The sequence below is a fragment of the Centrocercus urophasianus genome, unplaced genomic scaffold, assembly GCF_019232065.1.
Source record: "Centrocercus urophasianus isolate 14NV4802_14NV808 unplaced genomic scaffold, USGS_Curo_1.0 seq_42, whole genome shotgun sequence".
NCBI classification, from domain to species: Eukaryota; Metazoa; Chordata; class Aves; order Galliformes; family Phasianidae; genus Centrocercus; species Centrocercus urophasianus.
Genome location: NW_024885000.1, coordinates 2,723,503 through 2,741,839, shown reverse-complemented (window position 1 = coordinate 2,741,839; position 18,337 = coordinate 2,723,503). Strand labels below are relative to the sequence as shown.

General features: G+C 51.6%; 3 protein-coding genes across 7 annotated transcripts in view; all 3 read left to right on the top strand.

Annotated features, from left to right (window-relative positions):
- LOC122168304 overlaps window positions 1–18,337 on the top strand; it is a 53,260-nt gene that overhangs the window by 6,424 nt on the left and 28,499 nt on the right. Inside the window, 22 exon segments of the mRNA XM_042833485.1 lie at window positions 23–205; window positions 437–625; window positions 749–928; window positions 1,010–1,179; window positions 1,351–1,513; window positions 2,347–2,451; window positions 3,186–3,365; window positions 3,521–3,700; window positions 4,092–4,274; window positions 4,392–4,580; window positions 4,693–4,872; window positions 5,022–5,206; window positions 5,446–5,632; window positions 7,601–7,789; window positions 8,190–8,381; window positions 10,258–10,395; window positions 10,824–10,952; window positions 14,341–14,538; window positions 14,620–14,811; window positions 15,325–15,516; window positions 16,216–16,302; window positions 17,948–18,123. Coding sequence (XP_042689419.1) covers window positions 23–205; window positions 437–625; window positions 749–928; window positions 1,010–1,179; window positions 1,351–1,513; window positions 2,347–2,451; window positions 3,186–3,365; window positions 3,521–3,700; window positions 4,092–4,274; window positions 4,392–4,580; window positions 4,693–4,872; window positions 5,022–5,206; window positions 5,446–5,632; window positions 7,601–7,789; window positions 8,190–8,381; window positions 10,258–10,395; window positions 10,824–10,952; window positions 14,341–14,538; window positions 14,620–14,811; window positions 15,325–15,516; window positions 16,216–16,302; window positions 17,948–18,123 — 3,767 coding nt within the window.
- On the top strand, window positions 6,468–13,565 carry LOC122168442 (complement decay-accelerating factor-like). Of its 4 annotated transcripts, XM_042833797.1 has the most exons (11): window positions 6,468–7,789; window positions 8,190–8,381; window positions 8,774–8,873; window positions 9,771–9,853; window positions 10,258–10,452; window positions 10,636–10,695; window positions 10,824–10,952; window positions 11,382–11,564; window positions 11,642–11,801; window positions 12,176–12,366; window positions 12,465–13,565. In XM_042833797.1, exons 1-10 carry the CDS (start codon window positions 7,624–7,626, stop codon window positions 12,324–12,326), a joined length of 1,419 nt encoding a protein of 472 aa, XP_042689731.1. In that variant the 5' UTR covers window positions 6,468–7,623; the 3' UTR covers window positions 12,327–12,366; window positions 12,465–13,565. The 4 variants fall into 4 exon arrangements, with proteins under 4 accessions (XP_042689731.1, XP_042689730.1, XP_042689732.1 ...); XM_042833796.1 differs by having other exon boundaries at window positions 12,176–13,564; XM_042833798.1 differs by lacking the exon at window positions 12,465–13,565 and having other exon boundaries at window positions 11,667–11,801; window positions 12,176–12,265.
- LOC122168447 (complement decay-accelerating factor-like) lies at window positions 13,969–18,058 on the top strand. 2 transcript variants are annotated; one of them, XM_042833809.1, is made up of 9 exons: window positions 13,969–14,538; window positions 14,620–14,811; window positions 15,325–15,516; window positions 15,684–15,730; window positions 15,864–15,949; window positions 16,216–16,302; window positions 16,429–16,455; window positions 17,061–17,118; window positions 17,407–18,058. In XM_042833809.1, the coding sequence occupies exons 1-8, from the start codon at window positions 14,367–14,369 to the stop codon at window positions 17,101–17,103; spliced, it is 846 nt and encodes a 281-aa protein (XP_042689743.1). In that variant the 5' UTR covers window positions 13,969–14,366; the 3' UTR covers window positions 17,104–17,118; window positions 17,407–18,058. The 2 variants fall into 2 exon arrangements, with proteins under 2 accessions (XP_042689743.1, XP_042689742.1); XM_042833808.1 differs by having other exon boundaries at window positions 13,970–14,538; window positions 15,684–15,780; window positions 17,407–18,031.

The window sequence follows — 18,337 nt, the reverse complement described above, 5'->3', positions numbered from 1 at the left end:
TTATACTTTCTCTTGCTCCTAGAACCTCATTGCCCAGAGCCTATCGTTGACCACGGAAGAGAGGTTTATAAAAGCAAAAATGATTACACAGTTGGGACTCAAGTAAGGATAGAGTGTGATGAAGGCTACGTGATCAGTATCCAAGAGTCGATCACGTGCCAGGCTGATGGGAACTGGTTTCCCAAGTTACCCTACTGCCAGCAAGGTATGTGCAAGGCAGGAGCTGTGATCAGCTCTGGGGCAGGGAGGGCAGCCTTCCTCCAGCATCACCTCTGAGATGCAGGGAGGTGAGCGCTGGCTGTGGGGCTGGAGGTGTCTTCCCCAGCAGATGCCAGGCAGGAGCTGAGCACGGGCTCTAAGTCCATGCTGAGTTCTTACCCCAATATGATAATTGTGTGTTTCTTTTTTTTTTCCCTTCTTAATCTTTATTTCATAGCCTGCGGCCCTCCCCCACAAACCACCCATGGGCTGGACGTCAACCCAACATCATCATTCTTCCCCTATGGCTACAGAATGAAATACAGTTGTGCTGCGGGGCTGTCCCTCATTGGGGATGAATCCATCTACTGCACCTCTGAAGATGGAGTGAACCTGGAATGGAGTGGCCCTGCCCCAGAGTGCAGGGGTGAGTCTATAGGGTCACCCCAAAACTGGGGCATCAGGAGGAGCCCCTCATTCATTCCCCCCACTCGCTTTCTGTCCCAGGATATGAGCATGCCTGTACTACAGCCCTCTGCTCTCTCCCCAGTGGTTCGCTGCCCCAAGCCCGTGGTTGAGAATGGAGAGATGGTTACACCACAGCACACATTCTCCTATGGGACATCCGTGAGCTTCTACTGCAAGAAAGGCTTTACACTGCATGGCAATGCTGAGAGCCGCTGCATGGCTGATGGCAGCTGGCAGCCAGCCCTACCCAAATGCCAGCCAGGTGGGTCCAGCCCCACACACTGAGGCTGGCAGGGCATTGTCTCCTCCTGTTACGTTATAATGCTGTGTATTTGCCTTCTAGTCAAGTGTCGTGCACCAAAGAACAAGGAAAACCTACAGATTTTCTCTGACAGGGAAGAGTACGAGTTTAATGAAACCCTGTACTTCTCCTGCAAGCAGAGCAACAATCCAGCAGAGATGTCATTAACCACCTGCTCTGCTGGTGGCTCTTGGATGCCACCACCCAACTGTGTGAGTTCCACTGCTTCGTGTTTTGCCCCGTTTATAGCTTGGAACAGCACCAGTCCGCCTTCATGAACGTGTTTTGCTACGATGGGGCTGGCACAGCTGTGGGTCTGCGCAGCCCGTGGGTCCCCGTGGCAGTGGCTCATGCCCTCTGTCTTTGTCTTGGCTCTTTTAAAGAAAACACTTCATGCGTGCAAGAAGATTCGTCAAATCCAGGAAACTTTTGAGTGCGGAATTCCTCTGGCAGAACTGAGAACTTTGCTGGAAGTACAGAAACTCTACCTGGAGATCCAGAAGCTGGAGAAGGATCTGGGAGCCAGAGGAGGCCGCTCATGGCTGTGACTGGTATTGTGGTGGGAAGAAACGGAGTCAGTGAAGTGAACAGATTCCTGTCATAGGAGGAATCAGAGTCTTTTGTCTCGTTCTGGTAGAGCTCGCTGCCTTGGGTTTGTGCATCACTTTATACCTTTTAAAGCTTTACATTTAGGTCTGTTGTCCTGAGAGGTGTGCGGTCTGGAAGGAATGGAACTGAGAGAGAATTGTCCGAGTCACACACGTGTATGGAGAGCCACCACTCACCCTCTCCATCTGCAGCCCCATTCAGCCCATCACTGAGTGCCAACAAGCATTAACAGCCTAACTGCCCACAGCCTCCAGAGCTACTTGGTGCAATGGAGAAATCCTCCAGGCAAAACTAAACTCCATCTTTTCCTGCCAAGTAGGACAGTTCTGATCTGGCCTCCGTGTGCCCACTGCACAAATTGCAGCCCATGGAAATAAAATTGGAAGGAAAGAAGTGGCTGAATTATTTCTGCGACATCCAGCGAAGGGGAAGTGCTCTGCTAACTCGTATCGTGTGACCAGACCGCTGTTCCTTCACTAGATTATAATAAAGCTGCAGTTCTAATGACTGCTGTGCCTTGTTTGCAGTAATTCTGCCCTGTCTGTGGTATAGAGCAATATACTCAGGTGGAAAGGCAAAGGGGACACGCAGCCCTGTTCCCTGCACTGACTGTGGCTCTTTCTGCTCCAGAAAGAAGGCAGAGCAGCTCTGACCATGTAACAGCTTAGCTCCCCACCATCCTCACACAGTGCAGCAGGAATGCAGTGCTGCCGTCAGCACGGCCCGCCTGCTGTCCCCCACTTCCTCCGCCTGCTTCCCCTTCCCCTGAGACTTTTGCAGTCCTGTGGCACGGCTGCTGCTCGCCATGCAGCTGCTCCTGCACTGGATGGGGCCATTGCTGGTACTGCTGGTGCTGCAGCCAGTGGGGAGCCTAGGTGAGTGAGTGCCACCTCCTTCCCTTCCTGCTATGGCTCAGCTTTGCTTTTCGATCCAACATGGGATAACCAGGCTAGGGATGCACTCCTCTGCTGGACGTGCTGCTAACCTCAAGTTCATCCTTGTGCTACCCAGGGCCAGGTCCTTGTGCAGAGATTTGCTGAGCCTGGCCAGGGCTTTGCTGCACCACTGCCCTGGGTCCTGCTGATCGATGCAGTAGCAAAGAATCATTCCCCTGGCTGGAGCATGTCCTGCAGCTTGGAGGCTTGAGATGAGGATGGTGGCTAGATGGGGAAAATCAATTGGGCAGGTGATAGCTTGATTGTTTAATTAAAAGGGACATAATTTGCAGTTTGAGTGGCGTTGGTGGTGTGTAATCACAGGATGGTGATGGCTGTCACGCGTCCTGTGGGCTGACTGCATGACAAGCAGTGATTTGCTCTGTAATGACCCCCAGAAGAGGAATAACTCCCTATTTCTGCTGCAGCTGACGTTGCCTCTAACAGCAGGTGCTCCTCTGATGCACAGAGCAAGCAATGCAATGAAGGGTCAGAACCAGCCATGGGTTGTACCTGTAGAATCCTGCTGCTGATGGCTCCTCGAGCATGCTGTTAACCCCCAATCTCCCCATCCCAATTGCTGTCCTTGCTAAAGTGAAGCCTTAGCAACTCATTTATCAGAGGCTCTGCCGATAGGAGCCCTCCTGCAAACTCCCATTTGTTTGCTGCTGCAGAGGTGCAGTGCCCGGTCCCAACGATCCCTCATGGGTGGCTGAATCCTGCAGAGAAGAACCTCAGTGCTGGGAGCACAGCCACGCTTGAATGTGAGGCTGGCTACGTCCCTGTGGGCAGCAGCAGCGTGAGGTGTCTGAGCAGTGGCAGATTGCAGCCACGGACACCAGCATGCATCCGAGGTATGCACTGTCTTTCTTCTTGGTCTTTTCCCCATGCATTCACGTGGGTTTATTTGCTGAAAAGTGCATCAAGGTGGGCTGGGACCCCAGAAGCAAAGCTCAGCCCCATCCTTGGTTGTGGGGTAGAGCTGGTGGCTCTGTGTGCTGCTCCCCAGGCCGTTGTCCTTCCCCTCCTGCTGTTGACTACGCCGACCGCAGACCTCCATACGAGTTCCTGGTGGGTTCCACCATCACCTACTTCTGCAGACATGGGTACACGTTGATCCCCGGCGTGTCTCCAACAACAACTTGTCTCAAAAATTTCACCTGGTCTGCGATCCCAGCGCTTTGCCAGAGTGAGTGTTCCCTTCTCTTTGCCTCGCCAACAAAACCATCGGTTTAACGAGGTGGAAATAGCATAGTTTTCAGTCCTTCAGTGGCGCTGTGCTGCGAGGGCTTTGTTTAGCAGTGTTTGGGTTCTCAGTAATAATTTTGCTGTTCTAAGTGTGGCATGGAGGAAAAGAAACAGCAGAAACTCACGCTAATTATTTAGCTGCACCAACAACAGCAGTGTGTTGTCTCACTGGTGCCATCTACAGCCAACCACGGGGTTCTGTCTACAAAAGGAAATAGTGGTATCACATAATCACAGTGATTACAGCGATGCCTGGCTGGTTTGCAGTGCTAACAAGCACTGGAAACAGGCTGGCCCGATCCATGGAGCTTTCTGATGGCTCTGTCCCTCAGTGGTGCAGTGCCCGAGCCCAGCCATCATCAACGGGAGGGAGACGAGTGCAAAGCAAGAGAAGTACAGCGTTGGGCAGCAGGTGGAGTTCCAATGCAACCCAGGCTACGTGCTGTGGGGCAGCCAGAGGACTCAATGCTGGTCGGATGGGACGTGGAAACCCTCAGTGCCGTACTGCGATAAAGGTGAGCCCAAATAACACTTCCTTGGTGGGAGCTGGGAGTTGCATCTCTCTACAGCATGTGGGAGCAGCAGAGAGAAAATCTTATCACCTTTGGCATCTCATCTGTTTTCTCTCACAGTCTGTACCCCCCCTCCGCTGATCACCAACGGGCAGCACACCGGCTTGAGAACAGAACTTTTTCCCTACGGTACGGAGGTGAAATACAGCTGTGCTTCAGGGCTGTCCCTCATTGGGGATGAGTCCATCTATTGCACCTCTGAAGATGGGGTGAACCTGACATGGAGCGGCCCTGCCCCGGAGTGCAGGGGTGAGTCACAGCAAAGCCAGAGCACCAGGAGGAGCCCCTCAGCCCCCCCGACCCTCTGTGTGTCCCAAGGGATGAGGCATCCCCCTAACGCAGCCCTCTGCTCTCTCCCCAGTGGTTCGCTGCCCCAGGCCCGTGGTTGCCCAGGGGAGGATGGATCTGTCATGGCACACGTTCCCCTATGGGACGTCCGTGCGCTTCTCCTGCAATGAGGGCTTTGTGCTGCACGGCGATGCTGAGAGTCGCTGCACGGCTGATGGCAGCTGGCAGCCAGCCCTGCCCAAATGCCAGCCAGGTGGGTCTGACTTTAACAATCGATTTCTCATTTCTACAGATCGAAAACCACCTGCACAGACTCATCTCCCACAATTTCAGGCTCGGTTTTCTACCCACACAGTCATGTTCCCCTTGCTGAGCTACTTTCTGCTGTGTGTTTGCTTTCAGTTCTGTGTCCCAAACCACGAGTTGCCAATGGAAAGCTGACAAGCACTGATCAGACGTGGTACCCAATAAACACCACAGTCACATTTGTGTGCCACGAGGGATACCGTCACTTCTCAGTTGATGGAGAAGCCTCTTGGACAGCCACGTGCTTGGCTGATGGCAACTGGACACCACTGCCCAAGTGTGTAAGTACTGTGGTGTGGCTGGTTCTGGATGAATGCTGCCTGATGTCTGCTATGAAAAGTAACCCTGACCCTCTTAAAAAGCCTTTCTTTCATTGCTGTGGTGGGGGATGCAGCTGTGTTCAGCCAATGCACAGCAAACTGGGAAGGGGTGCAGCCTCAATGCTGCAGTGTGGGTCCCCACCTGCAGCAGTTCAATCACACATGGCTTTCTCTGCTTTTGGCGTTGCTTTGCTTAACAGAAGAAGGAAGGTGATGCTGACGTGTGCGGAGAGGTTGCTTATATTCAGAGTGTCGTCTCTGACTGCCACGTGCCTACAGAAGATGTGAAAACTCTGCTGGAAATACAAAAACTCTTCCTGGAGATTCAAAAACTGAAAGTGGAATTGCAAGGACTGAGCAAGGAGGTCCTGGAGCACATCCTGCATTAAACAGCCTTCCCTGTGGGCACAGTCCATATAGTCAGAGTTCCTTTAAGAAGCCTCCTAGGAACTGTATGGTTTGTGCTTCTATAGGGCCAGATCACTTCTGCCATGCTACATGCCAGAGCACAGAGGGGTTTTTGTTCTAACCCTCAGATAGGACATGCTTGATTCGCTGTGTGCCACTTTCTGCTTTAGGAAGCAAAGCAAGAAGTTCAATTGAGCTTCTCTGAGTCCCTGTATAAATCGTGCTAAGCCAGAAGTGGGGTTGAAGTCTGTGAAGGCAAACTCCTGGCAGAGGTGATTGCCCAGCACCAGGCTACCAGTGTTTGCATACCTTGCCTATCTAGACATAGCAATGGAGTGAGCATTGAGCCGCACCACTTCCTACTAACCTGTGTCACGATCTTATGGTTTCTGTTCATCTAGTTACAGGCAGTGACAGGGCAGTAACAAAACCAGGCTCTAAAGCCCACTTGCTTATCCCTGGATTTAAGAGGTAACAGGATTCTGTACTTGAGAGATGCCAGCGTTGGTCTCATCTTCCACATCCCTGTGTCTGCGAGCAAATGCTAAGAATAGAGGGTGCAGGTTTAAGTACAGCGAATCAGATAGCAATGATTTCTCTTATTATTCAATAAACAATAATCCCTTCATGCATCTTTGCAATGGAAGAATCAGGAGCTCCATTCAGGAGCTCAGTAGAACAGATGTGTGACTGCAGATGTCCTCAGGTCTGTCACATTGGCTGCAGATGAAGCAGTGCTTGTTGAGGGCAGGCAGATGTGGCCAAGAGCAGAGCCCTGGCAGTGAGGGGGGGGGCCCCCCCCGGAAAAGGGGCAGGAATGCAATGAACACATGGCCCTGGGCTGTGCTGTGCTTCTGCCATCATCCCTGGTACGATGCCCAGGGGGAGTGGTGACATCTCATGGGATGCAAGAGATGCTATGCTATTGCATCCCATGCTTCACCAAATGGATGAAGGGATGCAGTAATGGGGAGCAGAGCTGGTTAGCTGTCCTTGTGCTACATGGAAACCCATGCTGTGGCCACCTGGTGCCACACTGGGCTGCAGCCAGAGGCAGCATATCTCCCCAAGCAGTGCTGAAAGCACCGATAAGATCAGGGTGTTCTGCACTGTGTGTTCCCATCGATGTATGTGTGCCCTAAACTGAAGTCATGTTTATTTCAGTGCAGATGGAGCTGCTCACATCTCTCTCTAATTACCAATGAGTCAAGTAGCCAGGAAAAAATTAACAGACAAAAAAGATAATTCTTTTATTTTAGTTTCAGTAACTCTGCTCATGGAAAAGCTGTGCTGTTACTGCCAGCAGATGGCTGAGCCTGGGGCTTAAAGCTTTCTGTCCTGACAGCATCTGGTTGTGGTAGATCTGTGCTCTGCCAATGTGTCAATAAAAGGGTTGAGGATTCCCCTATTCCTGTGTGGGCTGGGAGGACATGGAAGCTTTGCCCAGGTCCCGGACTGCTTCCCATGTCCCTGCAGAAGGGCTGAGCTCTTTGTGAGTTATGGGAGGGTTTCCACTGTTCCACCAATTTGGCTGCATCTGTGATGCTGCATCCCCTCCCAGCTTTCCAAAGCGGCTGCTGGCAGCCAGCAGCACTCTGCAGAGCAGCAGGAACTGCTGCGATGGGGTCTGGAGAAGGAGGGAAGCACCCAGACACCTCGAGCTGCTGGGCTCGTGCAGCAATGCAGGGATCCATACATCCTGCACTGCTCCTGGCTCTGCTGTGGCTCCTTGGCATGCCGACGGCTCATGGTAAGTACAGCACTGGGATGCATGCTGGGCAGCAATGAGACCTTCCCAGGTCCCCCCATTCTGCTAAGGGGCTGGGGATGACAATACCACCATCCCCGAGGGCTGCAGCTCAGCCTGCTGCCTTTGTTCAGGGAAAGATCCTGAGTTGTCCTCCTGGGGATGGAGTTCTCACCCTACGAGGTCTTCTTGTACCACAGGTGCCTGTGGGCCCCCGCCTCCCATGACCCACTCCCAGCCCTACGGCGTCGAGCAGCTCAGCAGCTTCCCTGTGGGCTCCAGGGTGACCTACACGTGTCTGCACGGTGCTATCAGGATCCCCGGGGCATTGGACACGGTGCAGTGCCTGCCTGGCTCATACTGGTCGGAGCTGCGCGATCCCTGTGGCTGTAAATACCCCCCTTTTCCTGGCAGAGCTGCCTCTCACTTCAGGCTTCTGCAGTAGCTGCTCTGCACGGTGCATCCTTTGCTGCTGCAGATGGGCACGGAGCTGTTGATGATGGGTGAGTGGAGCTGCAGCTGTGATGCTGCTGTTCCCCATCTAGCAGCTCCTGGCAGCACGGTGCGTGGTGCCAGCAGTTTTGTGCATGCAGACAGAGCATTCCAGGCTGCACTTTGCTTATGGATGCATTTAGCACAGCTGCAGCTTGAGAGAGCAGAAGAGAGCAGAAGTAACCTGCAATGAGCACACAGAGCTCTTCAAAGGCTCCATAATGAGCTTTTCTGCACAGGCTCTGCTTTGCACGGCTCCCATTGCCAGCTCTCAGACCTGCTCTCCTTGGTTGCCAGTGAGCTGCGCTACCCCGACCTCAATGCACTTTGCTGCCCTGTCCGAGGTGGATGAGATGATCAATTTCTATCCTGTTGGGTTCACTGTGAGCTACGTCTGCCGCCCTGGTTATGAGAACATCTCAGAAAGCCAACCTACCAGCACCTGCCTTGAGAGCCTGACGTGGTCAGAGGTCCCGGAGTTATGCCAGAGTGAGTACAGCCTCTGCCTGCTGCTGAGCATCCCCATGCTGTGCTGAAACACGTCCCCATGGCCACATGTTTAATGGAGGCTCAGCTGGATGTTCCTCTTTAAGACCTCATACAGGAGTTATTTCATGTATTTGATAGCGTTCTTTATTTTCTGTTGGCACAAACACATGGGTTTTGATTTTCACATAATGTTTGCAGCTGGACATTAACATATGCATGGGACAAGCGCCAACTTGCAGGGAGGTTTTCTAGCATTGAAGACCAAGCATGTTCCCTAATGAAATCCATACAGCGTTAAGAAGGATGGTGTGGCAGCTGTAGGTTTCTTACAGCCGAGTGCCCCACAGCCAAAAGCACTGCGATGGATGCTCACTCTGCTCTTCTCCCTGCAGGGAAATCCTGTGGTCCCCCAGAGGCCCCACCTGCAGGGAGGATCCTCCAACCCACAGATTTTCTGTTTGGCACACGTGTGAACGTGCTCTGCAATGAGGGGTGAGTCCTGAGGCAGCGCTGGTGTTGGATCACAGCTCTGCTGGTGCTCGTGCATGGAGCTGCAGCTCTGGGCTGGGCTGCTCTCTTGCAGCTGTCCCTGCTGCAGTGCTTTGGTGATGAGTGCTTTTCCCTTTTGAATTCCAGCTTTGGGCTGGGAAGGGATGAGGCATAGCTGGAGTGAGCGGGCTGGGCCCTGGGTTTATGGCAGCCTTTTCCTTTAGGTGTCTTCCCGAGGAAACCTAATTGCTGGAGGGTGAATACCCCAGCAGGACTGTTGTGGGTTCACTTTGTAATGGCAGACCTCAAAACAGATTACCTGCAGTATTTCAACTGAAGGTGTTAGTGCTACAATGAATAAAAGGGGTTATGCCTGAACGTTAAAGCTGAGCTAGAAAACAGGAGCAAAACGCTTCCCACCCATCAGTCTGACTCATGCCCTCTCTCTGCTTCCAATCAGGGCACATATGCAGTGCTAACAGACCTGCAGGCTTGCAAATTCATATCCAGCTTCTGTTCCTTCCTCCCCAGCAGGATCTGGCATTGCCTGCTTGTTCCATCCCTCTGTACAGCAGCTTCCAGTGCAGCAGAGACTTTTTCCTACAAATATTCCCTTAGGGAGGCCTGGAGGGAAATGACAGCACATCCCACGGTTGGGATACACACACAGGGGTGGAGGGATTATGTTATCCTTGGAAGCAATGTTAGCTATTATCCCTGGTATGCAAACGATGACGTTTCAGAGCAGCAAGATGTGAGTGCTGCCAGGACAGGAGATCAGCTTCCAGCAGCACGTCCACGAAAGGCAGATTCCCACCTGATCACATCAGCGCCGGGAGGAAAACGCTCACAGTTCCAGGGTACTCACACAGGTTTCTTCTATTGGGTGCTTTCATCCAGGTACCAACTCCACGGGAGGAATTTCATCCGTTGTTGGCTTAAAGGAGATGACGTTGAGTGGAGTGAACTTCCAACCTGTGAACGTAAGGCTGATCTGATCCTCCTCTGAGCTCAGTAGGTCCCACAAGATAAGGTCTACTATAAGAGTGGTATAACTCCATCTACACAGCGTGTTGTTTTCCTGTATGCTACGTGCCACCAATGCTGCAGCTCAGAAGTGCCCATTCTGCTGCTGATGCTGCATTTCAGCAGCTCTGCTACCACAAAATCACAGTATTTTCCTCACAATGTAAGCAGTGGAAGGGATGGGCTGAGATTTCTAGGGCTGAAGATCCAGGGCACAGCAAGCTGCTCACAGGGAGTGCTGGCAGCCCATCTTTATCTGTTCAGATCTCTTCAGATATCTTAGCTGGATTCAGAAGAAGCATTTCACATTCATTATCCCTGAAGCTCTCAGTAACGCTGACTTTGGCTCTCTGTCATGCAGTAATCACCTGCTCTTCACCTCCTCGGATCAGCAACGGGAGGCACAATGGTGAAGGTGTAGAAAAGTTTGCTTACAACTCAACAGTGACCTACAGCTGTGACTCTGGCTTCCAGCTCATTGGGAATGTGAGCATCCGTTGTACGAGAGCAGAGAATGCAAGAGGGGTCTGGAGTGGAGCAGTGCCCCGATGTAAAGGTGATTTCCTGTGCATCAAGGATTTATGATGGGTTTGGTGCTCAGTACGCAACCAACTGTGATTGCTTAGCACAGGCATGAGCCATACTGTGATCTGAAGACAAAACCAAGCAGAGCTGCTGAGTAAGGGATGAAGTGTCAGAGAGGGAGAGCTTTGACCAGTGTGTATTGTTTTTACCACAGAGAAAAGCCTACCTGTCAAACTTGGAATAAAACCCATGGAAAGGAGTCCTCCTCCCCAGAGTGAGTTGCAGTGATTCCAACCCAACTGAATTAAACCCCACGTTTCCAGACTTAATTTTCCCCTTTATCGCAGCTCTGTGATAAAAGCCATTCTGTGAGTTTTGTGGTTTTCATTTTTTTTTTTTCAGGTTCCCAGAGACGTGACCTCAAACCACCCAAGAAGACTTTCACAATGGAAATGAAAATGAGCCTCTATAAGAAGTCACTCCAAAACACCAACTCCTTCTCCTCCTCTTCTTCGTTCTCCAGGAAGCCAGGTGAGCCCAGCACAGCCCGTAGGGCATCCAGCAGAGCTCATTCGTGGCACCCATGCCTTAGAATCATAGCATCATAGAATCACCAAGGTTGGAAAAGACCTAAAAGAGCATCCAGTCCAACCATCCACTTATTACCAATAAACCATGTCCCTCAATTTCATCTAACAATGTACACCAGTGTGCTGACTGGTTTTTCCAAGCCCAATGAGCTTTGGTGTAAAGCCACAACTCTAAGTGAGGATGCATGGCTGATAAATCATCTCAGTTAGATCTGAAGATGCTCTCAGCATCTTAAAAAAAAATAAAATCAGGGTAATATAATTAAAAACAGGAAATAGTGGATGTAGGGACCTAATCTATGTAGCTAAATCTTATTCCCTCTCCGTATCCACAGCCCTCATTCCTTCCCACGTTTCTCTTCCATGGCAGGGAGCTGTGCCACCTCAGCTCTCAAATTTGTGATGCCTCTGTACAAAACCCAAAGCTCCTTCTCTCCTGGAACCCACAAGCAATCTCCGTGTTCTCCCAAGTATCGCAGCATCTCTGCTGTTTTCCCCAAGGCTGGCTGCTCTGAAAACACGTGGTGGTCTAAAGCTGCAGCATTTTGTGGAAGTGAGTGTTTAATTTGTTTACCTCTTGTTAGAAGCGATGCTGCAGCACGCAGCCCGGAGCTCTGAGCTCCATCCCAGTTAACACTGTGTTGTTCCACCCCAGAAAGGTCGTGGGCAGCCAGGAGAACCAGGACCTGGCAGAAGTGCTGCTATCACCGATTTCCCATCCGCTGCAAAAGGCTCTTTTACCTGTAGGAGTGGCGAGTGTCGGTTTGGAAACAGCTGCAAAGCAGGAAATGTAAGCACAAAACGATCAGTGGGGATGGCATAGGACCCCCAGAGACCCCTGCAGGGTCTCACTGCACAGCTGGAGATGTGGAGCAAAGCCTTTGTTGGGTGTGAGCCCAGCCCAGCCCTGCTGTTCCTCTTGGATCACAAAGAGGGATGAAGTTGGGGGATGTTGGCCCTTTGGTAGTAACAAAGACTGGCTGGAAGCATCCTGGAAAACACAGGGATGGAAAGGGAAAAGCTTTGTCCTGTTTTTATTTTTTTCCCCCTCTAAAAACCCTCTGTGCTGCTCTGTTACCTGCCTTCAAAGTGAAAACAGATCTAAAAACCTCTTCCTGATGGTTTTCCTCTTTAATTGTTTTGTCATTTCTGGCACTTCTTCAGGAGTTTGGATGAACGCAGCCGCTCCGACCCGGCCGTGACCCAAAGCAGATCCCTGACACATCCCAGCCACAGGGAAACCCGACTGCAGGCACTGAGCTCTCCCTGTGTGCCTGCACACACTGTCCCAATTCAGTGGTGTACCATGGCCTAAACACCCTGTTTTCTATTTCTATTTAAAAGAAAATGGCACTGTAAGTATAAACCACCTAAATCCGTCACTGCGCTCTGCTCCTGAGGCACCTCCTGCGGTTGTGATTCTTCAGACTCACTTATTTTCCTTTGGCACAAGGAAGTCATGCCAGCCTCGCCTCACAGCCATCCATGAAGGATGTTTTTCTACATTGTGATGTGCTTGAATGTTCCCAGGATGAAAATGATGGGCGCCAGCGTTGGCTGATTGCCACAGCTGCCTCTCCATCGGAGATGTTAGAAGTTCACAGAATCATAGAATGGCCTGGGTTGAAAAGGATCACAATGATCATCTGATTTCAACCCCCCTCACTATGTGCAGGGTCACCAACTGCCAGACCAGGCTGCACAGAGCAGTTAGCTCTAAGCTCACAAATCCACTCATCAATCCCTCTGAGCAGAGCAGGCTGTGGTTTCCCCAACCCTCTTTATGCTGTTTGCAGAATTTCGGTCAGATCTCCTTGGTGTCACAATCTTTTACAGTCAGAATTTCCCCCCCCCTTTCCCTTCCCACCTATTTCCTTACTCGTTAGCAACACAAACTGCTGCCACAGCAGTTGGCACAAACACAGAGGCACAGGGGGAGCCCCCAGAGGAGACTCAGATACCCACATGCTGCCTTGGCTGCAGCAGCCTGGGGATGTCATGGCTGTAGTGCAACCCGAGTGCTGCCTTCCTCCATCGCCCTCCTGTTAGGAAACCGCAGCACTTTGCACAAGAAATTAAATACTGGCCTTTTGATCTTTGGCACTGTAAGCACTTTCACTGGCAAAAGCTTTTTGTTGTTGTTGTATCAAGTGTAATTATTATTATTATTTTTTTTTTGCCACTTATATTTCCATTGAGACTACAGGAAAGCTAACAGCCACAAGCATTGTTCTCATGTCATCACACTGCAACAGAGAAAAGCAGAAATGTCAGTGTTACATCATTAGCTGCCATCTCTGTCCTGTTCTGTGCTGTAACTGCCTTATAGTTGGGTGCCTGGGTCTTTATATACAGTTCATAATAAATGATGGCTGTTTCTGAGTGCTAGCTTGTGAGTTCAGCTGCCCAGTTGTGTGCATTTTCTGTTCTGTTCTTGGCTTTTGGAGACATCTCGACAAGGTGAGCAATTCTTTGTCTTCACCCCTCCATATTTACCTCTGAGTTTGATTCTGATGCAAGTTTAGTTTCTGAGAAGTGAAGCAAGAAAGAAAAACAATTCGTGCAGCAGCGCTGGGGAATGCGAGTGCTCCCAAAAAAGCACTTCGAATCAGAGAGGGGGGGAGGTGTCACACACACCTGCCTGAGCCCCTCTGCATTACGGGCCCCTCCGGGCTGGGTGGGTGGGAGCTGCTGACCCCACCGGTCGTGAAGATCCGGGGATGGAGGCACATTTCTACGGGCAGCTCCCACTGGCGGCTCTGCAAGCTGGTTTGGCTGGAAACCTCGAGCTCTTCCTGCCGGCGCCTGGGTGCGCTCCAGCTGCAGCGCTGTCCTCCCTTCTGCCTTTGCTTTCTGCTGGATCTGATCCCCTCCGCACGGGGAGGGCTGGCAGGGTGAGATAACGCAGTGGCTGCAGCGACACCGCTGTCAACTGGCTCAGCTGAGCTCAGCTCAGGGTCGGATGCTGCTCTGCACTTTGTTTTCTTGCCCCGAGGTCGCTGCCATAAGGCAATACCAGAGATTTCCCAGCGTTTAGAGCATTTTCTTCCTGTTTTACGCAACCCAGCCGCAGCCCTCGTTCACCCCGCAGGTGGCCAGCGATCTCCACGTACTCAGTCATCACACGTACATACCTAAAATGAGTTCACCATCCAGGCTGCCTGACCCCTCCCTTAAGAAAACAGCTCTTGGCCCCACCGCAAACGCTTTGGATAGAGCTCAAGACACATTGAAAAAGGAAATAAAGCTTTAAAAAAGATATAACGATAACACTATTAAAAGAGAACTGAGTTCTCCGTGGAGTTTTCACCCTTTGCTGGGTGACGAAGAGAGCCGCCCAGCCTCAAGAGGGAGGATGAAGGCAAAACACCGCTGCTCCGATTCCGAGGGCGGCTCCGCTTCTTTCGCTGCGGGCCGGGCGGGGCCGGGACTGGAGGATTTCCCCAAATGCCCGCTGGCCGCGATGGGCTCCGCTCCGTCCCGCTCGCTGCTGCTGTCCCTGCTGTCGCTATTGCCAGCGGTGTGCGGTGAGATCCTTTCACTGCGCTCCTTTGCGCTGCGCGCTTCGGTGCGGAGCTCCTCCTGAATGCGTTTTTCTTCTCTTACAGGTGACTGTGGGCCGCTGCCCAAGCTCAGCAGGGCAGAACCCCCCGAGGACGTCCGGCACAAGGACAGCTTCCCTGTGGGCTCCCAAGTAACGTACAGATGCCTCCAGAATTTATCGAAAATCCCTTCGCGGTTGGATACAATAAAATGCCTTAATAACTCCCTATGGTCCAACCTGCAGGAGTTCTGCGACCGTGAGTAGTTTGCTGCTTGGGACTGCGTTCGTGGCTCTAGCAGTCACAGCTGTAAGGGCTTCCTCACCTGAGGAACCTCTTCTTGCCCTTCTGTGCCTCGCCTTGGAGCTGGTGCCTCTGTGTTAATAAATACAGATACCTCAGGGTATCTGTGAGGCAGCAGTGAGGGAAGAAAAACAGCTGGGGGGCACCGGCACAGCACAGGGCTTAATTTGGAGTTAACGATGTGGGAAAGTCTGTGGCTGATTGGCTGTGCTGGCTCATATCAAAGGTTCTACCTGGGGAGCTGGCAGTGCAGGTGGGCACCCAGTTTGTGGGCAGCTCCAATAAGGCAAAATCAAGCATTTGAAATCTTTTCCAGTGAAGCAGCCCTCTGTCATTGCTTTCTTAAAACTGTCAGTGCAGCAGCATCCTAAAGGCTTGTGCATGGCTGCCTTTATCCGTACCCATCTGAATGCAAAATATTGTTGTTTCTTGCTCTGGAGCTGTACACTTGTCTGTCCTCATTGCCAGGCAGCTGCCAGAGCCCTCCCCAAGTGGCTTTTGCCAAACTATCAGAAGAAGATGAGATGAAGAATTTTTATGCTGTTGGGATCACTGTGAGCTACGACTGCAGCCCAGGCTATGAGAACAGCACTGCTGAACTCCCCAGCAGCACCTGCCGTGAGAATTCAACGTGGTCAGAAGTTCCTGAGCTGTGTCACAGTGAGTGCCTCTGCATCCTTCCCTCCAGCTTCCTCCTCCTGCCCCAGCCTCAGCACAGGGCACATGGCTGCTCTTCTAAACATTTAGCACGAAACACCACCACGAAAATCACATCAGCCCCTCTATTTCTGTTGCTCGGCGCCCTAAGGATGCTCTCATTTCTTTAGAGCAGTCTTGTGGTCCTCCGACAAAGCCAGAACATGGCACTGTTGAGGTAACAGATTACCACTTCCTTGCAAGTGCCAAGGTGGTTTGTGATGAAGGGTGAGTGTTGAGATGCCCGCTGCCCCGGGGGGGCCCTGGGGCTGTCAGTGCATGGAGCACAGATGTGCCTTTTCCACCTGCAGGTACACACTGTCATCAAGGGAATCTTTCATCTATTGTTTCACTTGGGGACATGGGGTTGCCTGGACTCCGCTTCCAACGTGTCAGGGTAAGGGAGGCCAGCAGCACTTGGCTGGAAGCATGGAATATCTGTATTAAAAAAAAAAAAAAAAAAGCATCGAATGTTGTGGATTTTATCAGTTGTTGTGGATCTGTGCTTTGTGAGGTGGTGCCCAGCTCCACCAGTGAGCAGCTCAACACGTCTCGTAGGTCTCCCTTCAAATGCAGCGTGTTTCAAGTGGGTTGGTAGCAGAAGAGCAGGTGGAGGTAATTCATCTCCAGTACATTAAACACTTCTGACCATTCCTCCTTCAGCTTCTCCCTCTGCAACTGGCACTACAGCAGTGACAAACTCAACCCCTCATTTGGAAGAGAAGGCATCGGAGAGCCGCTACATCCTACGTAAGAGCTCAGGAAGGCGCTGTGTGCCTTCAGGCCTCTGTGATTGCAACCCTTGAGCCTCACTGCAGAGCCTCAGTGGCTTTTTGAAAATTATTTTAATGTCAGTTTCTTTGTTTTCTTATCCAGCACTTGTCCTCATCCCTTGTGTCACTGGTGAGTAGCTTAACGTGGAAGATATTTTTCCTGACATGCCTGCGATTTGCTATTGAACATATGGGGTCACTGTGTTGGCTTCTCCATGGCTCCTAGTGATGAGTTTGGTGGGGGCCTGGGTTTCTCTGTTGTTGGGCCATGCAGCAGCGCCTCATGAGTTCCAGTGGGTCATCTGAGGGTAGAATATTCCATCAGTTGAGGGTGGATGAGGCCAGTGAAAGAAGTCGATCATAAACGATGCACCCTGTGACTCCTTCACTGGTAACGTTGGGTTTCAAGGCCTTGGCAGACTGTGGGAGATGAGAGGTAGTGAACCTCAGAGCATTCTTGCTGCAAAAGAAACTGAGTGCAGGAATAGCGAGTATCTTTAAAATACAAAATGAACAGCGAGCTGCCTGTAGGAGCAGCAAATAAATGAGGATGGTGCCTTTCAGAGTGGCATCACTCCTAGGCTGAGAAGGAGCCTCTAGGTGGGGACAGTGCTGCAGAGCACTGAGTTTTGCTGCCTGTCTCTCACCATCAGGAGGGATGCATTAGGGATGTTTCACACACTCAACTTACCCTACGCTCTGCATTTACTGTTTATCATTTGTTTTCTCCCCAAGGAGCTGCTGTGCTCATCGCTTGGGGCATCAAGAAGTGCAGTGAGAGGAAAAAGACTGGGTAGGTGGGCTCTGCTCTTCATTCCTCAGTCACTTTTGGCTTTTTCCTAATGACAGTGGGGGTATTTCACAGAATCCTAGCATGGCCTGGGTTGAAAAGGACCACAAAGCTCATCTCGTTTCAACCCCCTGCTGTGTGCAGGGCCACCAACCAGCAGCCCAGGCTGCCCAGAGCCAGAGCACTTTAAGCTCTGAGCAGTGGCTGTTACATTTGCTGCACGTCTGTGTGATCCCCATTCCATTGCTATTTATTCTGTGGACTTTTTTCCTTTCTTCTCTGTCTCTTCAGGTCTTACAAGCCAAATCCTGCGGATGAAGAGCAGAACCTACAGCACAGAGCACAGAGCTGATGGGTGTGCAAGGGGCAGCTGCAGGCGATCCCTAAAAGCACCAGGATTTTTGCAGTGGAGAAACTCTCTGTCAAGAGGCAGAAGGTTCAAACTTATTCGTTTTCAGCTCCCTCTCCCTTTCTATAACATTTTACTTTATTTTTAGTGCCAGTAGAACATTTTCCCAGTTCTTAAACTGAGACTTTTAACGTTCAGTAATCATTTCTTTCCACCAGGAGAATGATCCCATGTAAAACACTGCATTTGCACATCCTTGTGAGATCTCTGTACTGTGTGTTTTAATCACTGTTTTGCTAAGACTCATTTAGTAGCTTGCAGATAAAGGTTTGAAAACTACAGTATTTACAGCAAAACTGTTATATTTTTCAATGAAAGGGCTACGGAATAAGCAATGCCTTCTTACAGCCCGGCTGCTCTGTCACATTTGCGATGGGAAAAATCTCTCGCATCGCTCCGGTGCTTCCGCAATCGCGTCCTCAGGCCGAGGCAATCGGTCTCCAGGCGGGTGGCTGCCGCTGCGTCGCGCTGTTGGAGGCGCAGCAGCTGGGAAGGGCGGTGATGGAGATGGTGGTGGTGGAGGAAAGCCCGTGGCTGTGGGCACGGGGGGGGTGGAGATGGAGGCACCGAGCCGCACAGCCCTCGCTGTGATTCAGCCGGTAATTGAAGGCGAAACCTTCGCGCATCGCGGGGCTCGGCGTGGGGAGGAGGCGACCGCGCCCCGTGCCGTGTGGGTGCGGATGTGTGCGTGTGTGCTGGGCCCGGCTCCTCATTTTCCTACGGAGGCGAGAAGGATGCCGTGTTACAGCGCGACCGGCGGCTGGCGCTGGTGCAGCCTCCGCTCGCTCCGGAAAAGGTCGTGAGGAGCTGAGC